The sequence below is a fragment of the Chionomys nivalis genome, chromosome 7 (genome assembly GCF_950005125.1).
Source record: "Chionomys nivalis chromosome 7, mChiNiv1.1, whole genome shotgun sequence".
Taxonomy (NCBI): Eukaryota; Metazoa; Chordata; class Mammalia; order Rodentia; family Cricetidae; genus Chionomys; species Chionomys nivalis.
The window spans coordinates 56,510,260-56,536,265 of NC_080092.1; the positions used below are offsets into that span (position 1 = coordinate 56,510,260).

Below are 26,006 nucleotides of genomic sequence, written 5' to 3' on the forward strand. Positions count from 1 at the left end.
GGCCCGTGGCCGCCGCCGCCATTTCGGGCGCTGCTGGGAGGCTGCTACCGGAGCCGGTCCGCTGGGCGGCGGGCGCCAGGGCTGGAGGGGCGCGCGTGGCGGCGGCGGCCCAGCGTGAAGGCGCGGAGTCGGCCATGGCGGGCAACTTCGACTCGGAGGAGCGGAGTAGCTGGTACTGGGGCCGCTTGAGCCGGCAGGAGGCGGTGGCGCTATTGCAGGGCCAGCGGCACGGGGTGTTCCTGGTGCGGGACTCGAGCACCAGCCCCGGGGACTATGTGCTCAGCGTCTCCGAGAACTCGCGTGTCTCTCACTACATCATCAACAGCAGCGGCCCGCGCCCTCCAGTGCCTCCGTCGCCCGCTCAGCCTCCGCCGGGTGAGGGACCGACGGGCGGGAGGCCCCGGGCGGGGGTGAGGGCCGTGGAACTCTGGTCTGCTTCAGGAGGAGGGACGTGGGCAGAGAGGGCAGGAGTGACCCTGACGGGGGAGCTGCCTTCTGCTCAGGCTGGTTCCCACGGACAAGTGGGATTGTGGGGGAGGAGGAGCTGCTCGCCGAGGCCTCTGGGTGTGCCTTGGGAGCCGGGGAAGGGGAACTGTTGCGGCCCCGGGGTGGGGCTGGGCGACAGGGTCAGGCCCAAGGGCAGGGCAGGGCCAGGCAATTTGGGGACAAAGAGTTAATGACGGGTGGGGGGGGGGGGATGTTGCGGGGACATAATTTGGCAGAGGTGCCTAGAATGGATCTGCTAATCCTACAAGTGGCTTTTAGGCTCGAAACGTTTCCTGCAGTGTTAGAGCGGGTTTGGCCATACTCCCCTGGTGGCCTTCGGTAGGAAGTCACCACGTACTGGCTGGCTGAGAGGGATGGAGACACCCTCAGGAAGCCGGTCGGTTTTTTCCTTTCTTGGGCATTTTTCCAAAATCTTTTTACCGTGCTCTTCCCTTATGGAATACGAAGGTGGTGAACTAAGTGACTTGGTAATAGAAAAAAAGTCTTCTGTGACCAGCCCAGCGTAATTGAAGCCTAGATGGCAAACTGGGTCCCGGAGGTTTTAAATGTCCAAAAGATTGTCTGCTCCATCTCGAACTTATAGTTTCAAAGTGATTAGTGGAGGCAAGATTTTTTTTTTCCTTCAGAAAATAAACCAGGTATAAGCCAGTGAAAACAACCCTGGAAGTGAATGGAGCTTCACTCTCCTTGAGTTTAAACAGTGCCAGTCATGTACCTGGGTTTTTTCTTGCTCAGTAAGTTGGTACTGTGGCCAGAGTCTTCCAGGATACAAGAACAGACCTGGCTGGAAGATAACAACAAGAATTTGAGTTATCCAACTGGGTCTTCCTTGACAAGGGCCATTGAATTGTAACTGTCTTCCCCTTATTATTGGAGTTGTCTTGGCAATGTTAAGGAAGTCCATGCATTTAGGACTTGAGGTTTCTGAGATGCAAAGTGATTTTGAGATCACCTTTGTCTGTGTATGTGTGTAACAGCACCAAGCTTCTTGCTTTCTGGATGTTTGACGTGGAAGCCTTCTCCTCCTAGATCTGAGCCAGTCTCGTGAATGAAGATTCCTTGCCTAATCTTAGCAGGTTGCCCTTTTAGGATAGTCCTGACTTAGATTTACTCACCTTGGCCAGAAATGAGGAGGTGGGATAGACAGTTCTTTTGGTTGGCACGCAAGTTAAGGGGAAAACAGTACTGAGGTCTTTTTAGTTCACACATCAGATCTTTCTAGGTCTCATTGGTTTAATAATATAAAATAAGACAGGACTATTAATGTAACATATTTGCCCTAAACTAGATACATTCTAGTTTTTGTGCCATCTACTGTGTTAAGTGCAGTACTAGGATGGTGTGTTATCGAAATTCAGTTCTCAGCCACATTTCATAGTTCATGCTTCCAATCCCAGCACCTAGGAGGCAATGGCAAGACGATCCTGGAGAACTCAGTGAGACTGCCTCAAAATAGAAAGTTAGGTTGCGGTGGGACTGGGATATAGTTCAGTGGTATTTACCTAGCATTTGGGCAGTCTAGGTTTTATTCCCAATAGTGGGGCAGGAAATTTCAGTCCTCAGCTTTCTCTTTGTGTGTTTTGTTATAAAATTTGGGACCAGTAGCAGGCAGGCTTGTTAGTTTGATACTTCTCTATACCTGGGCATTGTGGTTTTATATTGCATCAGCTCCACCTTTTCAAAATAGATGTTGGCTACAGAGAAACCCTGTCTCGAAAATAAAATAAAAAAAAAAAAATAGATGTTGGCCTAAGAGAAAGATTGCCAGTTTGTGGGTGAGGTGTGGAAAGTTCATTGGCATTGTGGCAATTTGTTCTGTCATGTACCCCATTTTCTCTCTAGGTCAGTTCACTTGCTGTTTTTGTGATGGTTACTTAATCTTTGTTCTCCCCATTAAGCCCTTTTTTTAAAGCCACACAGGAATGACTTGAGTTTTAGAGAGGCATATATGATACTAATAGCTAGCACTATTGACTGGTGTTTGTCTGCCAGATGCTTTGCTGAGTGCTTTGTGTGCCTTATGTAATAATTTACTGTCAGTAACAATATAGTAAGTGAAATATTGCAATTCCCATTTATTAAAATAGTTCTATTTTTTTGAAAAGTAACTAACAATCCAGTAACTTGTAAGGTCACAAATTTAGTATATAACAGAACCAGAATTTAAGCTAGACATTGTGACTTGAGAATTGACTCAACTCCTTATATAGTTTTGTTATTCTTTGTTTATTTACTTTGGGATCCCTGAAGTGCACATAGGAAGCTGCTTTTTTGTTTTGCTTTGTTTTGAGACAGTGTCTCATTGTATACCCCTAACTGGCCTGCAACTGTCTATATAAACCAGGCTGACTTTGAAAAATCCTCCTGCCTCTGCCTCCTGAGTGCTGGCATTAAAGGTGTTCATTAGCATTCTGCACAGAATTTTAAATGAATAAATAAAAAAAGATAAGAGCCAGTGGGATGGCTCACTAGGTAAAAGCACATGTCTTGTAAGCCTGAGGTTCTGGGTCTGATCCTTTGATCCCAGGGTAGAATAAGAGAACTAACTCCTGAGGGTTATCCTCTGACCTACACACACACATAATTCATGTATGCCTCATGCACTTGTGCACACACACTGTAAGAGGCATGTGGGTAAGCCACATGTAAGATAGACTGGGGATTATCACCTTATCCCAATAACTTTGAGATGGGGTCATTTTGTTGCTCTGACATGGGACTTACTATGTAGATAATGTTAACTTCTAATTTACGAAGATCCTTCTGCTTCTGCCTTGATGTTGTTGGGATTATAGGCATTGGGCCCAGCTCAATGAACCTATTTGAATTTACCATAGAGTTTTCAGTTCCCACAGATGATCTCCTCTGCTGCTATAGCCTGGGAGTATCTTGACTGCCCCAGAGCCATAGGGGAAAGTTCGTTCAAGTTTAAGGGTCATAGTCTGTAAGGTGAGCTTCTTGGGAAGACTTGGAACAATTGATCCACTAATTTCTTCTGCTTGAAGCAGTAAAGACTAGATTTTGACTGATAGAGTCCTAAACTGTATGAGAAGCTGGGGATGTACCTCAGTTGATAGAAGCCTTCATTCTAGTAACACTGAGGGCCCCGATTTCAATCCCCTGTATCACAGATCAGGTTTAGTGGCACAGGCCTGTAATCTCAGCACTTGGGAGGTGGAGGAAGAAAGCTCACAGTGCAAATCATCCCTGAATTGGAGGTCAAAAATAAAAACCCCTTGAATAAAGTGTGTGTGCGCACGCGCATGTGTGCATGTGCGTGTGCGTGTGTGTGTGTGTGTGTGTGTAATTGTAACTTAAAGACAGGGTATCATTATGTAGATCAGTCTGGCCTCAAACTCACAAAGAGCCTTGCCTCTGCCTGGGATTAAAGATTTGGGCCACCAAACTGGGTATATACATTCTTCTAGTGTGACGCTGAGACTGGGTTTGAATTTATTTATCTGCCACTTCTTTTATTTTTTTAAATTTATTTTTATTTCATGTGCATTGGTGTTTTGCCTGAATATATGTCTGTGAGGGTGTTGGGTTCCCTAGAATTGGCGTTACAGATTTTTTTGTGAACTGCCACATGGGTGCTGGGAATTGAACCCAGGTCCTCTGCAAGAGCAGTCAGTGCTTCTGACTGCCGAGCCATCTCTCCAGCCTGAAGGCGCAAGTCATAAACAATCCCACACCAGTCTTATCCTGGAACTCGTTCTGTAGACCAAGCTGGCCTTGAACTCAGAGATTCGCTTGCCTCTGCCTCCCTGAGTGGAACTAAAAGCAAGAGCCACCATGCCCTGCATATTGTTATTGTCTTAAGATTAACATTTATAACCTGGGCATTTACTTAATATGCCTGCCACACCCAAATATTTTATGTATTTGACTCCACTCACTCACTGCAACAGCCCACCCTAGAAGGTATTGCTATTTTCCAACTTTCAGAGAGGAAGAAACCAAAGCAAAGTTAAAACAAATCACCCCAAGTAAATAAGAAGAGTCCTGTGGTGAGATAAAATAGGGCTTGCCACCAACTTCACTATACTCCTGTGAATTACAGATTTCCAAGAGAGAATTCTGAGTTTGTCAGACCTATCAGACTGTTCTGCTTTTATGGAATCTTCTCTGGCAAAAAGCGTAGTTCAAAGGATTTTTGGGGTGAATTGAAATTTTCTTGGAGTTGAATCTGTAATGTGTGTATGTTTGTGTGTGTCTGGGTATGAAGGCTAGAGATGGTATTGGGCATTTCCCTCTATCGATTGCTACTTTGTTTTTTGAGAAAGGACCTTTTACTATACTTGGATGTCACCAAATGCCTGATTGGCCAGTGAGCCCCCTGGGGTCCTTCAGTGTTAGTCTCCCAATGTTGGGTTTACAGGAACATGTCCTCAAGCTTGGTTTTCATTGTGGATGCTGGGGATCCAAATTCAGATCCTTGTGCCATGCACAAGCTGTACCCACTGAACCATCATTTCTTAAGAAATCGAGAGGGTTTGAGGGAAGGATGATGCTGAATTGTCATCTTGTTGTGGGAGTCAGGAAAACTTGTGAGAGTCTTTTACCATGTGAGTTTGGGGATTATACTGAGGTTGTCAGACTTGGTAGCAAATGCTTTTACCTACTGAGCTATCTTGCTGGCCCCCAGCCTTTTAGTATAATTTATTTATTGTAATTTTTTAGTTGTTGTATGTGTGCATGATGTGTGTGGGTGCATGTGTTGAGGTATGTGTGGAGATGAGAGGGAGCTGGTTCTCTTCTGCCATGGCTATGTGGGTTTCAGGGATCAAACTCAGGTTGCCATTATAGCCCTAGCAGTCCTGGAACTAACTCTATAGACCAGGCTGGCCTTGAACTCAGAGATCCTCTGCCTGCTTCTGCCTCCTGGGTGCTGGGATCAAGGTATGCGCCACTACTGCCTGGCCACCCCAATTTTTTTTTTTTTAAGACAGAGTTGTCTTCCCCTCTGTGCCTGACACCAGTCACTTCAGAAACTGTTAAATAGGTGTTTGGCCCTGTTTTATGGAGAAACAGAGGCATAGAGAAGAAATTAGATAACAGTTTATACAGCCAGTAAATGAGAATCTGATTTCATCCAACATAAATCTAAAAAGTACCATGCCAATATCTACTCTTTTTAAGAAGATTTTTATTCACTTGTTTATTGTTATAATATTTGTTACTTTTTTTGAAATGGCCTCATGTAGCCCAGGCTGGCCTGGACTATCCCCCCCCCCCCAATGTAGCCAAAAATGATCTTGAACTCCTGATACTCCTGTTTCTACCTCCCAAATATTGGGGCTGCCGGCACACGTCATGCCAGTCTTCCTTAGTCTTCAGACTACCTTGTTAGCTGGAAGGCAGCAGTCTTTAATCCTATGTATTGGACCAGCAGTGAGTATGTATGTATGTATGTATGTATGTATTTATTTATTTGGTTTTTCGAGACAGGGTTTCTCTGTGGTTTTGGAGCCAGTCCTGGGGCTAGCTCTTGTAGACCAGGCTGGTCTCGAACTCACAGAGATCCACCTGTCTCTGCCTCCCGAGTGCTGGAATTAAAGGCGTGCGCCACCACCAAGCAGCTTTTGTAAATGCTATCGGCAGAGGAGAAGCAAGAAAGGATTGGTAATGAAGGAAAGAGGAAGTGCTGTGAGATTTTGGAAAGGTTGATGATGGAGCAGCTCTGGGTGATGTTGCCAAAAGTGACCTGGCCAGTTTTAGCACAGAACCCTTGGGTGTTATGAATTCTTTGTAAAAATTTCTGTGGTCTGAGGCCTGAAAATCTTAAAAATTGTTGGTTTTGCAGAAATCAGAGAAGCACCTAACAAAAACAACAACAACAAAATTTAACTGTTTGCTTATTTGTTTATTTTGTTGCTTTCTCACTATGTATATTTTGGTGGAACTCAGTTTGTAGACCAGGGTGCCTGGGAAATTAGGACAAACTTCTGTTTCTGCCTCTTAAATTCTGTGATTACAGTTGCTAACCACTACACCTGGCTAATACTTATTTTTTTTTTTTTTTTTTTTTTGGTTTTTCGAGACAGGGTTTCTTTGTGGCTTTGGAGCCTGTCCTGGAACTAGCTCTGTAGACCAGGCTGGTCTCGAACTCACAGAGATCCACCTGCCTCTGCCTCCCGAGTGCTGGGATTAAAGGCGAATACTTATTTTTTGTTATGTTAATTCATAACTGCACACTCAAGCCAGGCCTAGTGATGTAAGCCTAGAATTTAAGCTCCTTGATAGGCTGAGGCAGGAGGATGACAAATTAAAGTCTTGTCTAGGCTACAGACTAAATTCAAGGCTAATCTGGGCAATTTAGTAAGAACTTTATTTATTTATTTATTTATTTATTGGGTTTTTTTTGTGTTTTGAGACAGGGTTTCTCTGTGGTTTTGGAGCCTGTCCTGGACTAGCTCTTGTAGACCAGGCTGGTCTCGAACTCACAGAGATCCGCCTGGCAGAACCTTTCTCAAAAGGAAACTTGTGTGGCATTTGTAAGGACCTACGTGCAAATCTCAATATCCAGACTGCACATTAAGAATCTCACCCCAGTTTGATAAAGAATGAGGTTTACCGAGTCCCAGGCAGCTGTGAGCTTTGTAGTTGGTTCTGTCCTCTAGACTGACCGACTGTATCTCCTTCCTTTCCCTCCCTGCTGTTTCCTGCCTTTGGCTGTTTGTGGTTAGGAGGAGGGAAAAGGAACCCAAATGCATAGCTGTGGTGAGGTCTGGGCTTATCTGTGACTATGTGCATTCTTTTGCCTTTTCTTCCCTCTGGAGTTTAATCAATGAAGTTTGCCTGTCCCTTATATTTGATTGCCCACTTAGTCAAACCAGGCATCCCTCCATTATTGGAGTGCTAGCAGCATAGAGGTGTGCAGGTAAAGTGTGTCATGGGTTTGTTTGCTGCTTTGCTTGTGTTTTGTAAATTGAGATTTCAGAACAAGGCCAGTGAACCCAGTTTATATACCATGTAGTATTAGCAGCATTAGAACAAGGAAAGAACTAAACTTATCTTTGACTATTTTTTAAAAAAAATGACTTGTGTGTTTGTATATGCACCATTTTTGTGCCTGCCGCCCATGGAGGCCAGAAGAGGGTGATGGATCTCCTGAAACTAGAGATACAGTTTCTGGAACCTGATCCTGTGTAAGAGCAGCACACATGCTTAGCTGTGTGAGCTTGTGTGCTGGAGGAGCTTCTGAAACTTATCCTTTTAACATTTTCACTGCACTCACCTCCCAAAGGGGTTTGGCTTAGTGGTATTTTTGGTTCTTCCCTCAGCCTCACACACGCACATCCCACTTGCCCTTAGTACTGCATGGGGTGGGAGGGCGCTTGGTGGGTGACGGGGAGTGGTTGCCTTCCTTTATAGACTACAGGTGCTTTGGAAATGTTCCTGACTCAGCAGAACTCCCCCATTTCCTTGTGATTTGCTGTGTCCTAAGGCAGTTTATTGCTGCTTCTGGTTTTTATAGGCACACTCTCCCCTGTGGAAAGATGCCTTTCTAAGACACCCTGCTTTGTTTCCTCCTCACGAACTGTTCACACCTTTGTCTCTTTGTAAGTTGCTTAAAGCTGGAAGTAGAATTTCATTCTACCCCTTTCCCTAATCTCAGAATTAAACATGTATGTTGACTAAGAATAATCCACACAGGGGCCAGAGACATGACTCATCATTAAGATTGGTTCCTGCGCGTCTAGAGTTCTGTTCAGCAGCCACATTAGAATGCTTACAACCACTGTAACTCCAGTTCTAGGTGATCTGACCTCTTCTGGCTTCAGGGAGTCCTACATATAGCTGATATAGAGCACATGTGAGCACAAACACACAAAAACAAGCCCATTTGCCTCTGCTTCCTGAATGTTGGGATTAAAGACATGTTCCTCCACCACCCAGCTTCAGTTTTTTTTTTTTTTCGTTTGTTTATTTTTTTAAAATAAGTAACTCCAGCTTCAGAGTATCCAAATCCCTCTTCTGACTTTAGGCACCTGCATGCACATGCACATACCTCCTCAGAGACGTAGGCCCATATAAAAACTGAAATCTTTTGAGTCTGAGGCGATGACTGTGAATAGGAGCACTTGCTGCTCTTGCAGAAGACCTGGGTTCAGTTCCTGATACATTGCACCAGACAAAACCATCTGTAATTCAAATTCAAGGGAATCTAATGCCAAATTCGGAATTGTACATTGTAGTATGAGCTTAGAATAGATTCCAAGTTATTTATTTATTTATTTATTAAAAGGACAGGTTTCTGTGTAGCTTTGGAGTCTGTAGACCAGGCTGACCTTGAATTCACAGAGAGCCAAGCCGCTTGACTCTGCCTCCTGGGGGCTGGACTTAAAGATGTGCACCACCACATCCCAGCTTAAGTTTTTCTCATCTCTTGTTGAAGCAGTTGCATGCACCTATTAAAAAGGAGAGCTTGAGGCTAGGGCATATGCCTTTAATCCTAGCAGTTGAGAGACTGAGACAAGTGGATCTCTGTAATCTTTGTGAGCTTGGTCTACAAAGTGAGTTCCAGGCCAGTCAAGGCTACACAGACTCGGTTTGAAAAAATTGAAAATAACAGCAACAAAACAAACAAACAAAAAAAGCAGGCAGTGGTGGCGCACGCCTTTAATTCAAGCGTTTGGGAAGATAGAGGCAAGCAGATTTCTGTGAGTTTGAGGCCAGCCTAGTCTACAACGCAAGTTCCAGGACAGCCAGAACTATTACACAGAGAAAGCCTGTCGCCCCCCCCCCCCCCCAAAAAAAAAAAACCAGGGAGAGCTTGCTGGTTTATTTATGGGGTAGCAACAGAAAACTGGGAGAATGATGAAAAAAGTGTATGTGCTTTTGCAAGCCAAGTGGCCTGGTCTGTTATGGCTGTCTTTTCTTCCCTCTGCATGGTGATGGGCATCTTTCTTTCTAGAGGATGCTTGTTTTACTTATTTTATATGTATAGGTGTTTGTCTGCATGGTTATTTCTGCATCATGTAGTTGTCAAGAGCCCAAGAAGTCAAGAAAATGGGCATTAGATCCCTGGGACTGGAGTTACAGTTGTGAGGCCACCGTCTGGGTGCTGGTAATGGGATGCTCAATTTTACAGGGTGATACCCATTTGGACTGTGAAGAAAGGGGTTGAATTTTTTTTTTATTCTTTCTTTGCTGGTCAAATATTGTCTAGCTATGTATGAGAAACACAAAAATCTATTTCATCTGCAGTATGGTATATCTTTAAATGACACTCTGCTCTATTTTTTCCAGGAGTGAGTCCCTCCCGGCTCCGAATAGGAGATCAAGAATTTGATTCATTGCCTGCTTTACTGGAATTCTACAAAATACACTATTTGGACACTACAACATTGATAGAACCAGTTTCCAGATCCAGGCAGGGTAGTGGAGTGATTCTCAGGCAGGAGGAGGCAGAGTATGTGCGAGCCCTTTTTGACTTTAATGGGAATGATGAAGAAGATCTTCCCTTTAAGAAAGGAGACATCCTGAGAATCCGGGATAAGCCTGAAGAGCAGTGGTGGAATGCGGAGGACAGCGAAGGAAAGAGGGGGATGATTCCAGTCCCTTACGTGGAGAAGTATAGACCTGCCTCCGCCTCAGTATCGGCTCTGATTGGAGGTAACCAGGAGGGTTCCCACCCACAGCCACTGGGTGGGCCGGAGCCTGGGCCCTATGCCCAACCCAGCGTCAACACTCCGCTCCCTAACCTCCAGAATGGGCCCATTTATGCCAGGGTTATCCAGAAGCGAGTCCCTAATGCCTACGACAAGACAGCCTTGGCTTTGGAGGTACATAATGTGCAAAATGTAGAAAGACGAGATCTGCTCCAGGGTCTCCCTTTCAGACCTCTTACAGCTTTGTAGGAATGCTGATGCAGCGCCAGCTTTGTGATGTTGTAGATGTCGAACCATTAAATACTGATGTTGGCATTTTATGTGGGTTTTCTCTCTTTTAGAGAAAACCTGTTTTGCAATGAGTAAACTTAAAACTGTATAACTGAATGTTCTGATTGATCTACTAAACCTGTTTTGACTAATAACCACCTGAATTCATAGGAATTAACATGAAGTAACTTTTCTCATCTATATCCTAACTTCTTTCTTGCTTTCTGTTTGTCACTGTCTAAAACAAGATGGGTTCACACAGATTAGAATTAATAAGTGGTATATAGCAATATACTTAAGTGGTATTTTTCCATAATTTTTATTTTATTTTATTTTATTTTATTTCCTGTTTTGGAGACTGGGTGTTTATGTAGCCCTGCTGTCCTGGAACTCACTTTGTAGATCAGGCTGGTTTGAAACTCAAAGAGAACTGCCTGCTTCTGCTTCCTGAGTGCTGAAATTAAAGGTGTGTGCCATCACTGCCCAATCAAAAACTTTTATTTTAGTGGATAGGCTTACTATTAATTATGTTTGACATGAATCAGACAATGCTGAATTCTAGTCTTGGATAGGCCCTGGGTTTAGCCCTTAGGGTGACACACACACACACACAGAGGGGGAGGGAAGAGAGGGGAGGAGAGAGAGAGAGAGAGAGAGAGAGAGAGAGAGAGAGAGAGAGAGAGAGAGAGAGAGCGAGCGAGCGCCACAACTAAGAGGATGAGTTATAGAAAACAGATTGACTTTTCTAAGGGTTGTTTTTATCTTTAGTCCTTCATTGAAGCCTTATGACCTGCCATCATTGCACTGATTCTTTGTGATTCTTTGTTCCTCTTCAGCACTCTCCTTACCTGTTTCAGTGCAGAGGTGGCCTGCTGTCTATCTTTCAGAGCCTACCAATAGACCGACATATAAATAAGTAGCCAGCTCCCATAAGCATAGCCTGAGGTTATGTGGACATAGTAACAGCAGGGAAGAGGTAGAGTACTCCTATGATTTGACTATTCTCTTTACTTTGGATTGTGTTCCTACAGTTAAGGGTAGAAGCTTCCTCCTGTAAGTGAGAATCTTAGTCCACAGAAATGAGCAAAAATTTATTTGAAACAGACTCTGATATTAATGATTTTTTAAAATTAATTTTTATTTATCAGACTTAGTGGTTCACACTTTTAATCCCAGCAGTTGGGAGGCAGAGGTAAGAGGATCTCTATGAGTTGGGGGCCAGCCTGGTCTACATAAACAGAACTCCCATCTCAAAAAGCCAAAAAAAAAAAAGTTTCTGTTATGGATGTTTTCCCTGCATCTGTCTATATTCCATATGCCCACAGTGGCCAGAAGAGGGCATTGGATGCCCTAGAACTGGAAGTGCAGACTGCCTTGTAGGTGCTAGCCCTGGAACTCTGGTCCTTTGGAAGAGTGGGTTGTGGATCTTAACCACTGAGCCATCTCATCAGCCCCAAAATTTTCATTTCTAATCTAATGGGTCTGTAAGTTGAGTTAATTGAGTTTCCTAGGTTTGACTGAAAAAGTATTATTTATTCATTTATAATAAATAATTTTTTTTTAAATTTTTTTTGAGGCAGAGTCTCACTATGTAGCTGTGGCTGTCCTGAACTCTCTAGGCTAGGCTGAACTTGAACTTACAGAGAGGATGCTGGGAGTAAAGGCATGTGCCACCACAATGTCCACTGTTTGTTTGTTTGTTTTGTTTTTTTGCAACAGGGTTTCTCTGTGTAACAGGCCTAGCTGTTCTGGAACTCTCTTAACTTGCTTTTTAGACCAGGCTAGCCTCGAACTCACAGAGATTTGCCTGCCTCTGCCTCCCGAGTGTGTGCCACCAGGCCTGGCAATGCTCAGCTCTTTAAAAGTGTTTTGTTTTGTTGAGATGGGGACCCATTCTAGCCCAAGCTGGCCTCCCATTTATGACACTCCTGAAGAAGCCCCCAAGTGTTAGGATTTTAGGCATGAGCCATCATATCCCTGTTAGAAGTTTGTATTTTTTGAGATTGTGTCCTAACTTTGAAGTACCATGTCTTGGCTTTGAGAAATGCAATGTATGTTGTTTAGGTCACACTGCTTAGAAGACATGTTTTTCTTTATATTAACTGGCTCTTTTTGTTGTTTCGTTGGTAACTTAAGGTCTGGACAGGGCTATACCACTGAGGTATAAAGCCCCCAAATGCTGAGATTACTGACACTGTCACTGTGCTTGGATTCAGTCTTAAATACTTATGTCCTAATAACATGATGGCTGTTTTTAAAAACAAATATAATTTTAAAACAAACCCACCATATTTTTATTTTAGCATTGACTAATAACTTACCTAGTGAAATGTGTATGTCAGTTAGATACGTCCTGGTTTCTCATACCTTGCGATCATGTTGAACATTGCCACTCTTCACTTTTCACTTACTTATATTTGGAAGCTATCTCCACTCTTGAGGGATTGTACAAAATAATAAGTTTATGACATTTTTGTTCTGTGCTCATATTCAAATTCTATTACCCACCTTTGCTTACTTGTTGTTTGTTTTATAATTTGTTTTATGTGCATTGGTGTTTGTCCTGCATGTATGTCTGTGTGAGGGTGTCAGATCTCCTGGAACTGGAGTTACAGACAGTTGTGAGCTGCCATGTGGGTGCTGGGAATTGAATTTGGATCCTATGGAAGAACAGCCAATGCTCTGAACTTCTGAACCATCTCTCTAGCCCCTTGTTTGTTTGTTTGTTTTGATTTTTCTAGACAGGGTTTCTCTGTAGCTTTGGAGCCTGTCCTGGAACTAGACAGCCAGGCTGGCCTCGAATTCACAGAGATCCACCTGTCTCTGCCTCTCAAGTGCTGGGATTAAAGGCATGTGCTACCACTGCCTGGCTTGTTTGTTTAATTTAAAAGATTACATTTATATATTTCTTTGGGGGAATACATACATATAATGACTTTACATGTAAGATTAGAGGACAACTTGGGAGTCAGTTCTCTTCAACCATGTGCCCACTACAGGGGTACACTCTGAGACTAAAATCATTGTTTATACCTTGGTGTTTTTGAGACTGGGTCTTATGGAGCCCACGCTGTTCTCCAGTTCCTTATGTAGTTTAAGATGGCCTTGATCCTGATCTTCCTGCCTTTGTCTTCAAGTGCTGACACCATGCTTGCCTGGACAGTGGATGGTGTTTTTGATTTGTTTCGTTTTGGTTTTTAGAGACAGAATTTTTCTGTGTAGCCCTGACTGTCCTGGAACTTGTTCTGTAGACCAGGCTATCTTCGAACTTATAGAGATCTGCCTGGCTCTGCTTCCCAAGTGCTGGGATTAAAAGCATGCACCACTACTGCTCAGTCCTGGATAGTTCTTTTTATTTCTTTTATCATTACGTCACAACTTCCACAACCCAACTTTATAAACATGAAATCTTTCAAATACACCCATAGCATAACCTTTTGTCAAAGCTGTGTGCTTTCTCTAGCCTAGAGACTTTTTTTTTAACAAAAGGTTTATTTATTTAATATACACTGGGGTTTTGCCTGCAAGTATGTCTGTATAAGGATGTCAGCTCCCCTGGAACTGGTATGGTTCCTTTGGACAGTTGTGAATGATCATGTGGGTGCTGGGAATTGACCTAGGGCCGTTTGGAAGAGCAGCCAATGTTCTTAACCACTGAGCCATCTCTCCATTTTCACCTAGTAATTCAGTACAGATCAAGTATTACTGCATTTTCCTCAACAGCTTAAAATACTTTCTGACACTCCTGTGTGGTTTGTGCCACGTGTCTAACACTACAGTTAGGGGACTTTAGGTTTCATTTATAATACTAATCTTTAGGGAAAAAAATTTGTAGTATGGGGATTTGAACCCAGGCCTCTCGTGGGCTCTACCACTGTGATACACCCCCTGACCAGGAAAATTACTTTTGTTTAGCTTTTTTTGAGGGGGCAGGGGTTTGCTTGTTTGATTTTGAGACAGGGTCTCATTTTATAGCCCTGGCCTGGAACTCACTGAACCAACCTGGTTTTAAACTCACAGAGATCTGCCTGCCTCTCTCTCCCAAATTCTGGGATTAAAGGTATGCATAACCACCATGCCCAACTCCCAGCTTTGGTGTTTTCAATGGTACTAGAGATTAAATTAAGGCTTTGCATGCTAGGAAAGTTTATCTATTAATGAACTATATCTCTAGCCTTTTCTTTTTGAGGCAGGAACTCATATTTGTAGCCCAGACTTGTTTCAAAGTCAAGGCAATCCTGTCTCAGCCTCCCAAGGACTGGAATTACAGGTATGAGACACTATACCTGGTTTTCAGCCCCTTTTGATTTTATTTATTTAGACATTATCTATGTAGCTTTGGCATGAAATTCACTATGAAGACCAGGCTGGCCTCAAACTCAGATTTGTTCACTTCCTGAGTATCAGGATTAAAGGTGCACACCATCAAACTTAATCTCTCCTTCCACCTTTATTTGACTTACAGAAATTGAACGCAAGTTTTATGATTTTGAAGCAAGCTTTCTTATTGTCTTGCTAGCTCACTAATACCATTATGGGAACATACCAGGCTCCACTTGTTGTCTTATAACTTATAACTATCTTCTGGTTACAGTGGCTGAGTAGAGTGCTTCTGAATAGAGGCCATGTAGCCGCCAAACCCCTGCAGAAGGGGAAGGAGAGAGCTGACTTCACAGAGCAGTCCTCTAGCTTCTGAAGCAGGCACAAAGACACAATGACAGATACACTATTCACAAAACAGCAAGCTGGATTTGATTAAGAAGCAGCGATTTGCTGACTCCTGCCTTAGAGTGCTATAATTTCCTTAGCTTTCTCCCCAGACAAATTTTAAACTGTTTCTTTGCCTTTGTTATGTTAAAGAAATGTTTTGGACAGGCCTAGGGAGGTGGCTCTGTGTTTGAATCCCTAGAACCTATATAGAGAGTGAGGAGCATCAGCATGTTCCTTTAATTCCAGTAACTGGATGAGGCAGACACAGGATCCCTAGAGTTTACTGAACAGCTAGGCTGTATCAAATTGGTGAGCTCAGGTTCAGGGAGAAACACTGTCTCAAAATATATTATGGGAATGGTGAAATAATTCTGCAGGTAAGGATGCTTGCCATCAAAGTCTGAGATCTGTGTTCCATCCTGGAAACCCATGGTAGGAAGAGAAGGGACTCTACAAGTTGTCTCTGACCTCCATGTGTGTGCTGTGGAGTAAAGGCTCGCTCGCGCATGTGCGCACACACAGACACACACACAAACAAGCAAATGTAAAGAGCTAATTTTAAAATACCCCTCCTGAAGAATGATAGGAAAACACCTGCTGTGAACCTCTGGGTTCCCTGGCATACAGGAGGTCATTGTTTCCCTGGCTTTCTGTCCCTGTTTGGGGCTCACTGGAGTCCTGGAGGTCTGGATCAGAGGAGTGCTGGGGATTGTTGCTGTCTTTCCTGTTAGCTAATAGGAACAAAACCTAGAAAAGCATTCACTTGGGATGTACCCACAATCCCTAATAGCCACCTATTTAGTGAATTTCAGAATTTAATGCCATTTTGGCTCTAGTTTCTTTTTCATTATTGCTAAAACTTCCTGGTGAGTATAGCTGGGTATTCTATTGTTCCTGGACCACTCTAGGTTTGAATATGTCTTCACTAAGGTCACAGCTGACTTTGGCTGTACAGAGCCAGGAAACAAACCAGTTTGTTAAGTTCCCTGGGAGCCAATAACCCTATTCAGTCCCCTTTATGGATCACTCACTGCTTCATCTTCAGGCTCGCTCTTGAGGATGTTACAGGATCAGTCAGGAGGATAAGGACCAGATGGAGCAATGGTGGTAAAAAGAATCATTGGAGCTTGTAACATTCAGAATCGTCAAGGTCAAGACCCTGTCTCAAGCTCCTTCCTACTGTACCCTCTCACCCCAAGAGAAAAGGGAAAATGAAAAAGAAACAAAGCTGACCTTGTGAGGCTAAGAAGGAATACTGTGTTCAAGGCCAGTTAAGAATAATACATAGCTAGTAAGTACCAGAGCAGCTAGACTACATAGTGAGATGGTATCTCAAGGAGAAAAAAGGTCATTAGAACTTTCATGTATACACACCCATTATTCTGGTACTTGGGAGGTAGAAAAAGTCATCTTCAACTAAGTTTTTGAGAGTCTTGATAATACATGTTAAGATACTTTCTTTATTTCTTGTTTGTCTTTGTGGTTAATGTTGAAGAGTCTCACTGTAAGCCAGATTAGTTTTGAGTCTCCTGGCTCAGCCTCCAGCATTCTAAGATTGTATGTGCTGCACTATGTACCCTAACTGGCCTTTTGTTTCTATTTATGCTCATTTTAAATTTGAAATAATGGGCTGGAGAGATGGCTCAGTGGTTAAGAGCACTGGATGTTCTTTCAGAGGACCTGAGTTCAATTCCAGCACCCACATGGCAGGTCTCAACTGTTCATAATTCTAGCTCCAGGAGATCCAACACTCTCACACATGCAGGCAAAACATCAATGCACATGAAATAAAAATAAATTTTTAAAAGATACTTAGAATGGCCAGGTAGTGGTTGCACTCGAGGGAGAGGCAAATTAAGTTCCAGGACAGTCAGAGCTGCAAGACAGAGAAATACTGTCTCAAAAAACAAAATTGAAATGAGTAATGTTATAACTGCCGCAATCTTTACATTCAAAGGAAAGATACAAAGATATTTTAAGGTTGTGACATTTGAGCTGTCATGGTTCGTCTTTAATCACTGTACTCTAGAGTTAGGAGGCAGAGGCAGGAGTATCTCTTGAGTTCAAGATCAGCGTGGTCTACAGAGTGAGTTCTAGGACAGCCAGGGCTACTCAGAGGAACCCTGTCTTGAAAAACAAAACAAGGAAAGATTGTAACACTTTACTATGGGTTATAACATCTATCCATAATTCCAGTATCCAGCAGGCAAATAGAGGAGGATAATTGGAAATTTAGCCTGGTCAATATTGGAAGTAATAGGCCAACCAAGAATCCATAGTGAGAGTTTGTCTCAATAAAGAAAAACAAAAACATTTATTTCTGAGACAGATACTTTTTTTTTTTTTTTTGTTTTTCGAGACAAGGTTTCTCTGTGGTTTTGGAGCCTGTCCTGGAACTAGCTCTTGTAGACCAGGCTGGTCTCGAACTCACAGAGATCCGCCTGCCTCTGCCTCCCGAGTGCTGGGATTAAAGGCGTGCGCCACCATCGCCCGGCTGAGGCAGATACTTTTATTCTACTGGCTTTGTGGCACTTTCCCAGCACTTGGGAGGAGCAGAAGCCGGAGGATTTCTAAGAGTTGAAAGCCAGCCTTGTCTCTGTATTGAGTTACAAACTGTCAAGGGTTACACAGTAAGATTCTATCTCAAATTAACAGACAAAAATTAAATAAAATAGCACAAAAGCCAGACATGATGCTGCACACATGAAATCCCAACACTTTGGAGGTGAGAGGGTCTGGACAGGAGGAACAGCAGTTCATTCTCTGCTGTGTGAGTGTGAAGTCAGCCTGAGCTACCTGACTAGCTCTGAAAACCAAATAAACCTCCCTCTTTTGTCTGACTTTCTAAAACCCCAAGAATTGCTTTTGATGCCTGGGAATTGACAGCTGTTCTTTTCCCCAAACTGTTGGAAACCCATCTGATGTTGCTTCGGCAGGAGCCCTTGCCCTTTAAGTTTAGTTGTGTTTTCTTTTGCTCTTGTCCTGGCTTCAAGAGCCCTGAAGCACTTTGAGCATTTCAGGAGGATGATCTGGGGCACTAAGGGTTATTTTATTATTATTTTTATTATTTGGTTTTTCGAGACAGGGTTTCTCTGTAGCTTTGGAGCCTGTCCTGGAACTAGCTCTTGTAGACCAGGCTGGTCTCGAACTCACAGAGATCCGCCTGCCTCTGCCTCCCAAGTGCTGGGATTAAAGGCGTGCGCCACCACCGCCCGTAAGGGTTATTTTAATAATTGTCCGTTTGATTAGCCCAGCTGACCACTTAACATGTCCCTCTTAGATTCATTTAAAAATTATAGTCAATGCTGGGGATGATGATGGCACACACCTTTAATCCTAGCACTTGGGGGCAGAGTCAGGCACTTCTCTGTGAGTTTGAGGCCAGCCCAGTCTGCACAATGAGTTCTGAGACAGCCAGAGCTATTATACAGAAAAACCTATCTCGGGAGGAAAAATATGTTTTATGATCCTTTCATTGATGTTTGTCTTTCCCTTTATCACCTTATGTTTTGGTGGTATTTAAGAGTAAGATACAGTTTTTCTCCAGTCTCCTTCGTAGGGTAGAATCAAGAGAATCTCTTTCTCTCTAAAAGAGACATAATAGCTCATACATTTAAGTCCAGCATTTAAGTGACAGAGGCAGGCAGCTCTCTGTGAATTTGAGACCAGCCAGGACTACATAGTGAGAAGATCCTGTTTCAAAACAAAATAAAACAACCCCACAGAAATAAAGAAAAAAAAAAGATGGCTCTGTTGATGACTTTATTTTGTACAAAGATTTGGTGTATGATGTACATACAATTCTGTCCTATAGTGACATCTGGTCCTGTAGGAGCTCCCCATTTCTCTTTAAAAGAGAAAAGGCCTGATAACAGATGGGATGATATAACACCTAGGAAAAGGGATAAAATCATTTGGTAACATACAGAACTTAAATATGTCGGTTAGCGAGTTTACAGATATGGACACTTGTATGATGATCATGTATGTCAATAATTCAGACATTTCCAGCATTTCAGAATGCTCTGTGTCTATTGTCTAGGGCCTTATGTATTGCTGTGTGCATATCATATCATGGAGGTGCACGCTAGCCTTTACTATCCTAAAAAGTTAAATTTTACTTTGATGTCTTGGGTCCTTGAATACTCTATGAAAGTCTGTGGTTGTTAGAGGCAGTCGGATGTCAGAATCTTTGAGCTGGACAGTTGCTAGCAGTGAACTGAACCCTAGTGGACTGGAGGATCTAGGCCTGGATGCAGGGTTGGTCTGTCCTCCTTGCCTTTGCACAGGTAGCCCCAGCCCTCCTAGCACTGGCAGTTGGAGCTGCGCTCTCTCTCTCTCTCTCATAAATATATATATTTATTTATTTATTTATTATGTATATAGTATTCTGATTGCTTGTATGCCTGCAGGCCAGAAGAGGGCACCAGACCTCATTGCAGATGGTTGTGAGCCACCATGTGGTTGCCGGGAATTGAACTCAGGACCTTAGGAAGAGCAGGCAATGCTCTTAACTGCTGAGCCATCTCTCCAGCCTCTGCTCTCTTTTTTTACCCTTTGTATCTTACCCCTTATTTCCATTACTCCCCTCTGACCTGTTTTGCTTTTCTGCTATTCAAACAACCACATCAGGCTTTTGTGGTTTTCACATTTTTCCTTGGGAAATTACAGACCAACCAGTAAGGGTTTTCCCTGATAGTGAGGTCAGACTGGTTCTATAGGAGACCCTGGACCATCCCATGAGTTCGCTTTGCTCAGTAACTCCTAGAGACGTTCTTGGGGAGTCCCTGAAGCCTCATACAGCAGAGCTTCAAAGTTCCAGTGCGCCTTGGCGTCATGTAACTGAATTCAGATCATTGACTGTCCTAATCCTCCACTTTATCTATAAAATAAAAAATGTTTTTATCACGGAGGGTTATTGAGAATTAGAAATTAACATCTAATTAATTAAAATACCCTCTGTACCATAAAATATATTCAAAAGACATGAACAGTGTAAAAACTCAAGTGGCAAACAAACAGTGGTCATCGTGTTTTTATTCAGGGTCTTTTTGTTGTGTTTTATGTTTTGTTGTTGCTACATTTTCTCTTTGGAGACAGGGCTCTTGTAGCCCAGCATGCGCCTCACATTTCCTTTTGGCTGAGGCTGGCTTTAAACTCCTCACCTTCCTACTTCTGTGTCCCAAGTGCTAGGGTTACAGCATGCACCACCATGCTGTTTAGTGCTTTGCCTCAGTGAATATATTTTTCAAACTGACCGTGTCTTAAGTTCACAGCAAGGCAGAGGTATATCTTGTTAAAATTTTATATTTGATTTTATAAGGGATGTTTTGTAAATGGAGTGATAGTTGACTGGTTATAGCTATAGTAGTGGGTTTTGGGGTTTTTTTGTTTGTTTGTTTTTTGAGACAAGGTTTGTCTGTAGCTTTGGAGCCTGTCCTGGAACTAGCTCTTGTAGACCAGGCTGGCCTCGAACTCACAGAGATCCGCCTGCCTCTGCCTCCTCCCAAGTGCTGGGATTAAAGGCGTATGCCACCACCGCCCAGCCTTGGATTTTTTTTTTTTTTTTTTTTTTTTTTTTTTTTTTGGTCCCCAGTTGGTTATTGAACATGCTCCGTTTTAAGGAGCAGAAAGTCAGCTAATACTGATTGGAGAGGAGACATTTGCCAGGAACTGAGGTGTGGCGTTTTGGTCTGTACCTTCTCTAGGTAAAGACTTGGCCTTGACTGAAAAAGGAGCACTTCATTTTCTAGGTCCAAATTCAGTGTGCTTGCTGTGGTTGCCTTCTGCTGTGCAAGCAATGGCAGCCACAATATGTGAGAGAGAATTGTTCTAAGGTAGGGTTTGGGGCATGCTACCACATAAAGATCTAGGCATTATTCCTTAAGCCAGATCAGGTGGGGTGGGAGTGGGGGTTGCTGAGAATAGTAGACCAGAGAAAAGGAGTAAGTAGCTCATCTAGACATGCCGAGGTTCACAGGGAGGATCATTGCCTAGGATCATTCTTCCTTTCTATATTCTCAGTGTCTTTCTCCACTGCTAACAACACTCGTTCATTTTGCCTGCATTAACCACAAGTAACCAGTATGGTGGCTGGGGCTGGGGAGGTAGTGAGTAGCGGTCTCTGTAACATCAGCCCTAGAGCAATCACATGGGCAGGGGATGCCTAACAGAGAATGGAGATTTTCAGCTTGCGCTCTTAACTGGAAATAAAGTGCTCTCCTTATTCTCGTCCTGCAGGTCGGTGAGCTGGTAAAGGTTACGAAGATTAATGTGAGTGGTCAGTGGGAAGGGGAGTGTAATGGCAAACGAGGTCACTTCCCATTCACACATGTCCGTCTGCTGGATCAACAGAATCCTGATGAGGACTTCAGCTGAGTATAGCTCAACAGTTTGCTGACAGATGGGAACAATCTGTTTCCCCCCAATTGCCATCTATACAATTTTCTTACAGGTGTCAAAAGCAGTCTAGTTTATATAAGCATTCTGTTACCTGTGATCTTTTGTAAGACTGAATTACTCCATTCTTACTCGTATTTACCATATTCAGGGTACGAAACTGGAGGGCTTGTGTGGTTAACTTCTGAATTGGCAATTTTAGGTGGTAGTGGCCATGCCTGTATGAGAAGAGGTAAAATCTTTGCCTCCTTTCCCTTGGGCAGTATAGATCAACCTGTGGAAAACTGATGGTCAGGAAAAGAATGTTACATACTGCTTACCCTGATTTCTTCAGCGGTTCTGTTTTCATTCTGAAACCATGCTATCAAATGGCAGCAGACTGTTCCCTCCCACTGCCATGAAGTAATCATGCGCTGTGTGAATATTACCCAGTGGGATTGCATTTGCATTTATGGACCATGACCATTGTATGACTCATTCTGACATTTCAAATCCTGAGGATTCTGAGAACACTACTAGAGGCATTTGTCTTCCTTCCCAGTCAATGCTTCACACTTTTTCTTGGATTCTTTCCTTGTTATTCTCTTCCCCTGTACCTGCAAGTGGCCTGATTCTTAGGATAATGAGTATCTTCATTCCAGTTGAGAAGCAGGATGTGCAGAGCACTTTATTCAGTGCATAGCTTTAAGCCAGTATTGGATTCACTCAGTGGATAAACTCCCAGCTCTCTGCCTTCCCCCAAGGGGGCATCATAGGTTCACACTGCTACCACAGCTACGAGACTCCTTGCTGATGGGACGGATCCGGCAGGGCCATTTCTCCTGATTGCTAGTATCCTAATGGGATACTTAGAGTTCTCAGATTCTACTTGGAATGGAAGGACCAATCACTTACTGTATCCTGTTGAAGGTATCAAGGGCCAAACTCTGCCCTCTGCATCATGTGCAAGTTGTATAAAAGGCAGATTAGAATTCTATGCATTCGGGGTAGGATTAGTACTTTGAAAACTGTGCCAGTCATAAATTACTTATGTATCATTTTACATGGCTAAAATAGTTCTTGAAGTACATTACATTATAAATTGTCTTCATTTGGGTTTTCTTTTGTCCAGATTTAGTTTATACGCCCTTTAAAATATAGAATGATTTATTGGGGTCAGATGCTCCAAAGAATAGGCCTATGAGGCCACAGATAATTTAGGGTTTCTTTAGACTGTAACATGAGACTTTTGGGCGATAAAGGCACTTGCTGGTCTCTGGTGTGGTATGACCAATAGAAACACCTTATACTTTGCTTTGAACCTCATTTTAGAAAAATAATACACCTTCTTAGTTGTCCTGTATAGATTAATATGATGAATTTGCATTCTTTGAACACATACCAAATCATGGTATTGCAGTGACTAGCACGTTGCTTAGCACGTGTGTAGAAATTTTGTGTGAAAGAATGAGCAGAGTACAGAAATTTATTACATGACCCAGGGACACCAGCTGGTATAGGATTGCATACATTACCACAGGCAAACTAATCAGTTGATGCTGATTTTAATACATTTTTACCTCCCTCTAAGGTAAATGCTTGATAAAGACATTAATAGTTTTGGAGATGTTGGCACAGTGCTAAGTACATAGTAGGTGCTCGATGTTGAGTGGGCAGATTTGCAGTATGTTACATATTCCACCTGACTACTTGGTTCAGTTTTCAGTTAGTATAGATACTGTAAATCCCAATGGACATTAAATCTTGTTTTCCTAAGCCATTAGTCCCTTTAGTCCCAGCACTTGGGAGGCAGAGGCAGGTGGGTCTCTTGAGTTTGAGGCCAGCCTCAAACTACAGAGCTAATTCCAGGACAGTCAGGGTTCCCAAATGAGATCTTGTCTCAAAAGCCAAATGAAATAATTAAAAAAAAAAAAAAAAACCTCTCTGAAATTATGGCATCTAAAATATTTGTAGAAAATCCTTGTCACAACTGATTTGAATGTTTGTATTTTCTTTTGCCTTTGCCTTTGATGCTGGCTTGTACTATCTCTTCATTATGTATGGTGTTAATGGGATACACAGCTCTACGTGGATCAGAACTCCTCGGTGATTAGTTGTTCAGAGCCATTACATGAAGTTTGGTTGGATTTGGCTGGGTGTAGCAGTTATTGGACCTCAAGAGATCAAAGAACTTCTTATAAATATCTTCCAAAAATAGCAAGTGCTAGAATCCTAGTCAAGTGCATATGTCCATTGTCCCAGAGCAAAGTAACCTGAAATTGGCTGCTATGTTTTATATAATCACTTCTGCAAGAGCCCACTTTTGGATACTAATATTTGACATGGTTAATTCTTATTAATTTGTTGGAATTGTTTATTAATAATGCAAATAGATAATTTTAATTTTCCACGAGTAACATTTCACTATTAATGGTTTGAAGTGGGTGATAAGCAAACCGATTTGAAATAAAATATGAACATGTGCCATTGTATTATAACACTATACACTTTCTTGACAGTTAAATTTTAAAAAATGTTTTTTTTTTGTAGCATGTATTGTATATGTTTATAGTATATGTAGTAAATAAAAGTATGGCCAAATGTTTGGCTTGGTGATCTTTTGAAGAAAATAATCTTGGAATATTTGTCACAGAAGAGTGAAACCTTTATATTTTAAGGAGTAGAAGGTGTGTCTCAACTGCCCATCAGTAGTCACATAAACTGTTATATACATGGTGGGTGCGTAAAGATGGGGCTAATCCTTGGGTCTGCTGTGGGATCTCTAGAAAGTGTGACACTACCGTGAGGGCAACGTAAAAACAGTCACCTGTGAAATCTAAAAGAAGCAGCTTGTAAACAACACCAGACTCGGCTGTGAGTGTAAGAAGATGACAGTGGACTCTGTAGGCTTTAGACAGCTGGTCTAAAGTCAGTGTAGGTGCTCGAATTTCCCCTTTTTATGTAAGTAGCAGGAACTCAGGGAAGGTTCTAAAGGTAACAACAACGGCAAAAAGTAGATTGTACATTTCTGTATAGTCTACCCATCCTTCCCCGAAGTGTGCCCCAAACTGACATCATTTACTCTAGGATTGGGAGCTATAGTTTCATGGTGCTGTGGCATGTCCTCATCATCTCAGCACTTCCCAGGCCGTGGAATTATTTGAACACAGGAATTTGAAGTCAGCCTGAATTAACTTAGCAAAACCTGTCTACTAAATACCTAGCAGACAAATTTTATATATTGCTTATAATATACTATGCCTTAGACTCAAAACAGCACCACATAGTTGCTGCTGTGGACTTCGGAGTATCTCAGTGTAGAACTAAAGCAGTTTCCTCCAGTGCGATCTAACTTTGGCATTTGCAAGCTTAACAGCAAGGTGATTAAGTGTATTTCAACTTTTGATCAAATAAACTGTCCAACTTTTGTTTTACTATGTTGAATGTTGGGTTCCTTTACACAGTGTCACACAGCCCATGTTTAGTTGGGTTCCTTTACATAGTGTCAGAGTGTTCACACAGCCCATGTTTAGTTGGGTTCCTTTACATAGTGTCAGAGTGTTCACACAGCCCATGTTTAGTTGCTCAGGGATCCTCAGATGTTTTCTCATAAATGTGGCTGCATAGAAAATGGGGAAAGAGGCCCAGATATAGGAGTAGGAACTGAAGGAGCTCTGCCCCACTCCCGTTGTAAAGAAATTGAACTTTGGCCAGTCTCTCCCCCCCACTACCACAGACACACACACACCTTTACTTTGGGTTCCAACTTAAATGTAGCTGCCTTGGAGATGTTCTCAAACCCCCAAGTAAGTTCTGTTACCTTCATGGTGTTCGTTTCAAATGATGCTTTATGAGTTTTGAGGCCGGCTTTCTTTTTTTTTTTTTTTTTTTTTTTTTGGATTTTTCGAGACAGGGTTTCTCCGTGGCTTTTGGTTCCTGTCCTGGAACTTGCTCTTCTAGACCAGGCTCGCCTCGAACTCACAGAGATCCTCCTGCCTCTGCCTCTCGAGTGCTGGGATTAAAGGCGTGCGCCACCACCGCCCGGCTTGAGGCCGGATTTCTTTATGTAGCCTTGGCAGTCCTGGAACTTGCTTTGTAGACCAACCTGGCTTTGAACTCACAGAAATCCTGCCTCTGCCTCCTGGGATTAAAGACTTGTGCCACCACCATCCAGCAATAGTTACATACCATTTTTGTGATTGTTTAGCTCAACTGTATGAACTCCAGCAAGGCAAGAGAAACGTCTGCTTCTTCCATTTTCAGAGCCTAGCTAAGGGCTCATTGGACCTCAGAGGAAGAGTGGATGCCCAACGTGAATGAGGCTTTGATTTCAGCCCCCAGCACCCTAAACCCATAGAAGTGTGGAGTGTTTTCTTCAGGGTATGGGGAGAATGCAGATGGAAGGTCACTTTCGGTCCTTTGCAGAAATACAAAATGTTCTCCCAGCCTTTGTGTGTCCCTTTCCATACAAGGGAAGGTCATCTTGTCACTTGATAATTATATTAAACGCATAATGATTCTTTA

The 26,006-nt window shown here is 42.8% G+C and overlaps 1 protein-coding gene across 2 annotated transcripts; it reads left to right on the top strand.

The window, feature by feature from the left end:
* Positions 1-26,006, top strand: Crk (CRK proto-oncogene, adaptor protein). Of its 2 annotated transcripts, none has more exons than XM_057774663.1 (3): positions 1-375; positions 9,763-10,298; positions 21,345-26,006. In XM_057774663.1, exons 1-3 carry the CDS (start codon positions 135-137, stop codon positions 21,480-21,482), a joined length of 915 nt encoding a protein of 304 aa, XP_057630646.1. In that variant the 5' UTR covers positions 1-134; the 3' UTR covers positions 21,483-26,006. The 2 variants fall into 2 exon arrangements, with proteins under 2 accessions (XP_057630646.1, XP_057630648.1); XM_057774665.1 differs by having other exon boundaries at positions 9,763-10,128; positions 21,345-21,488.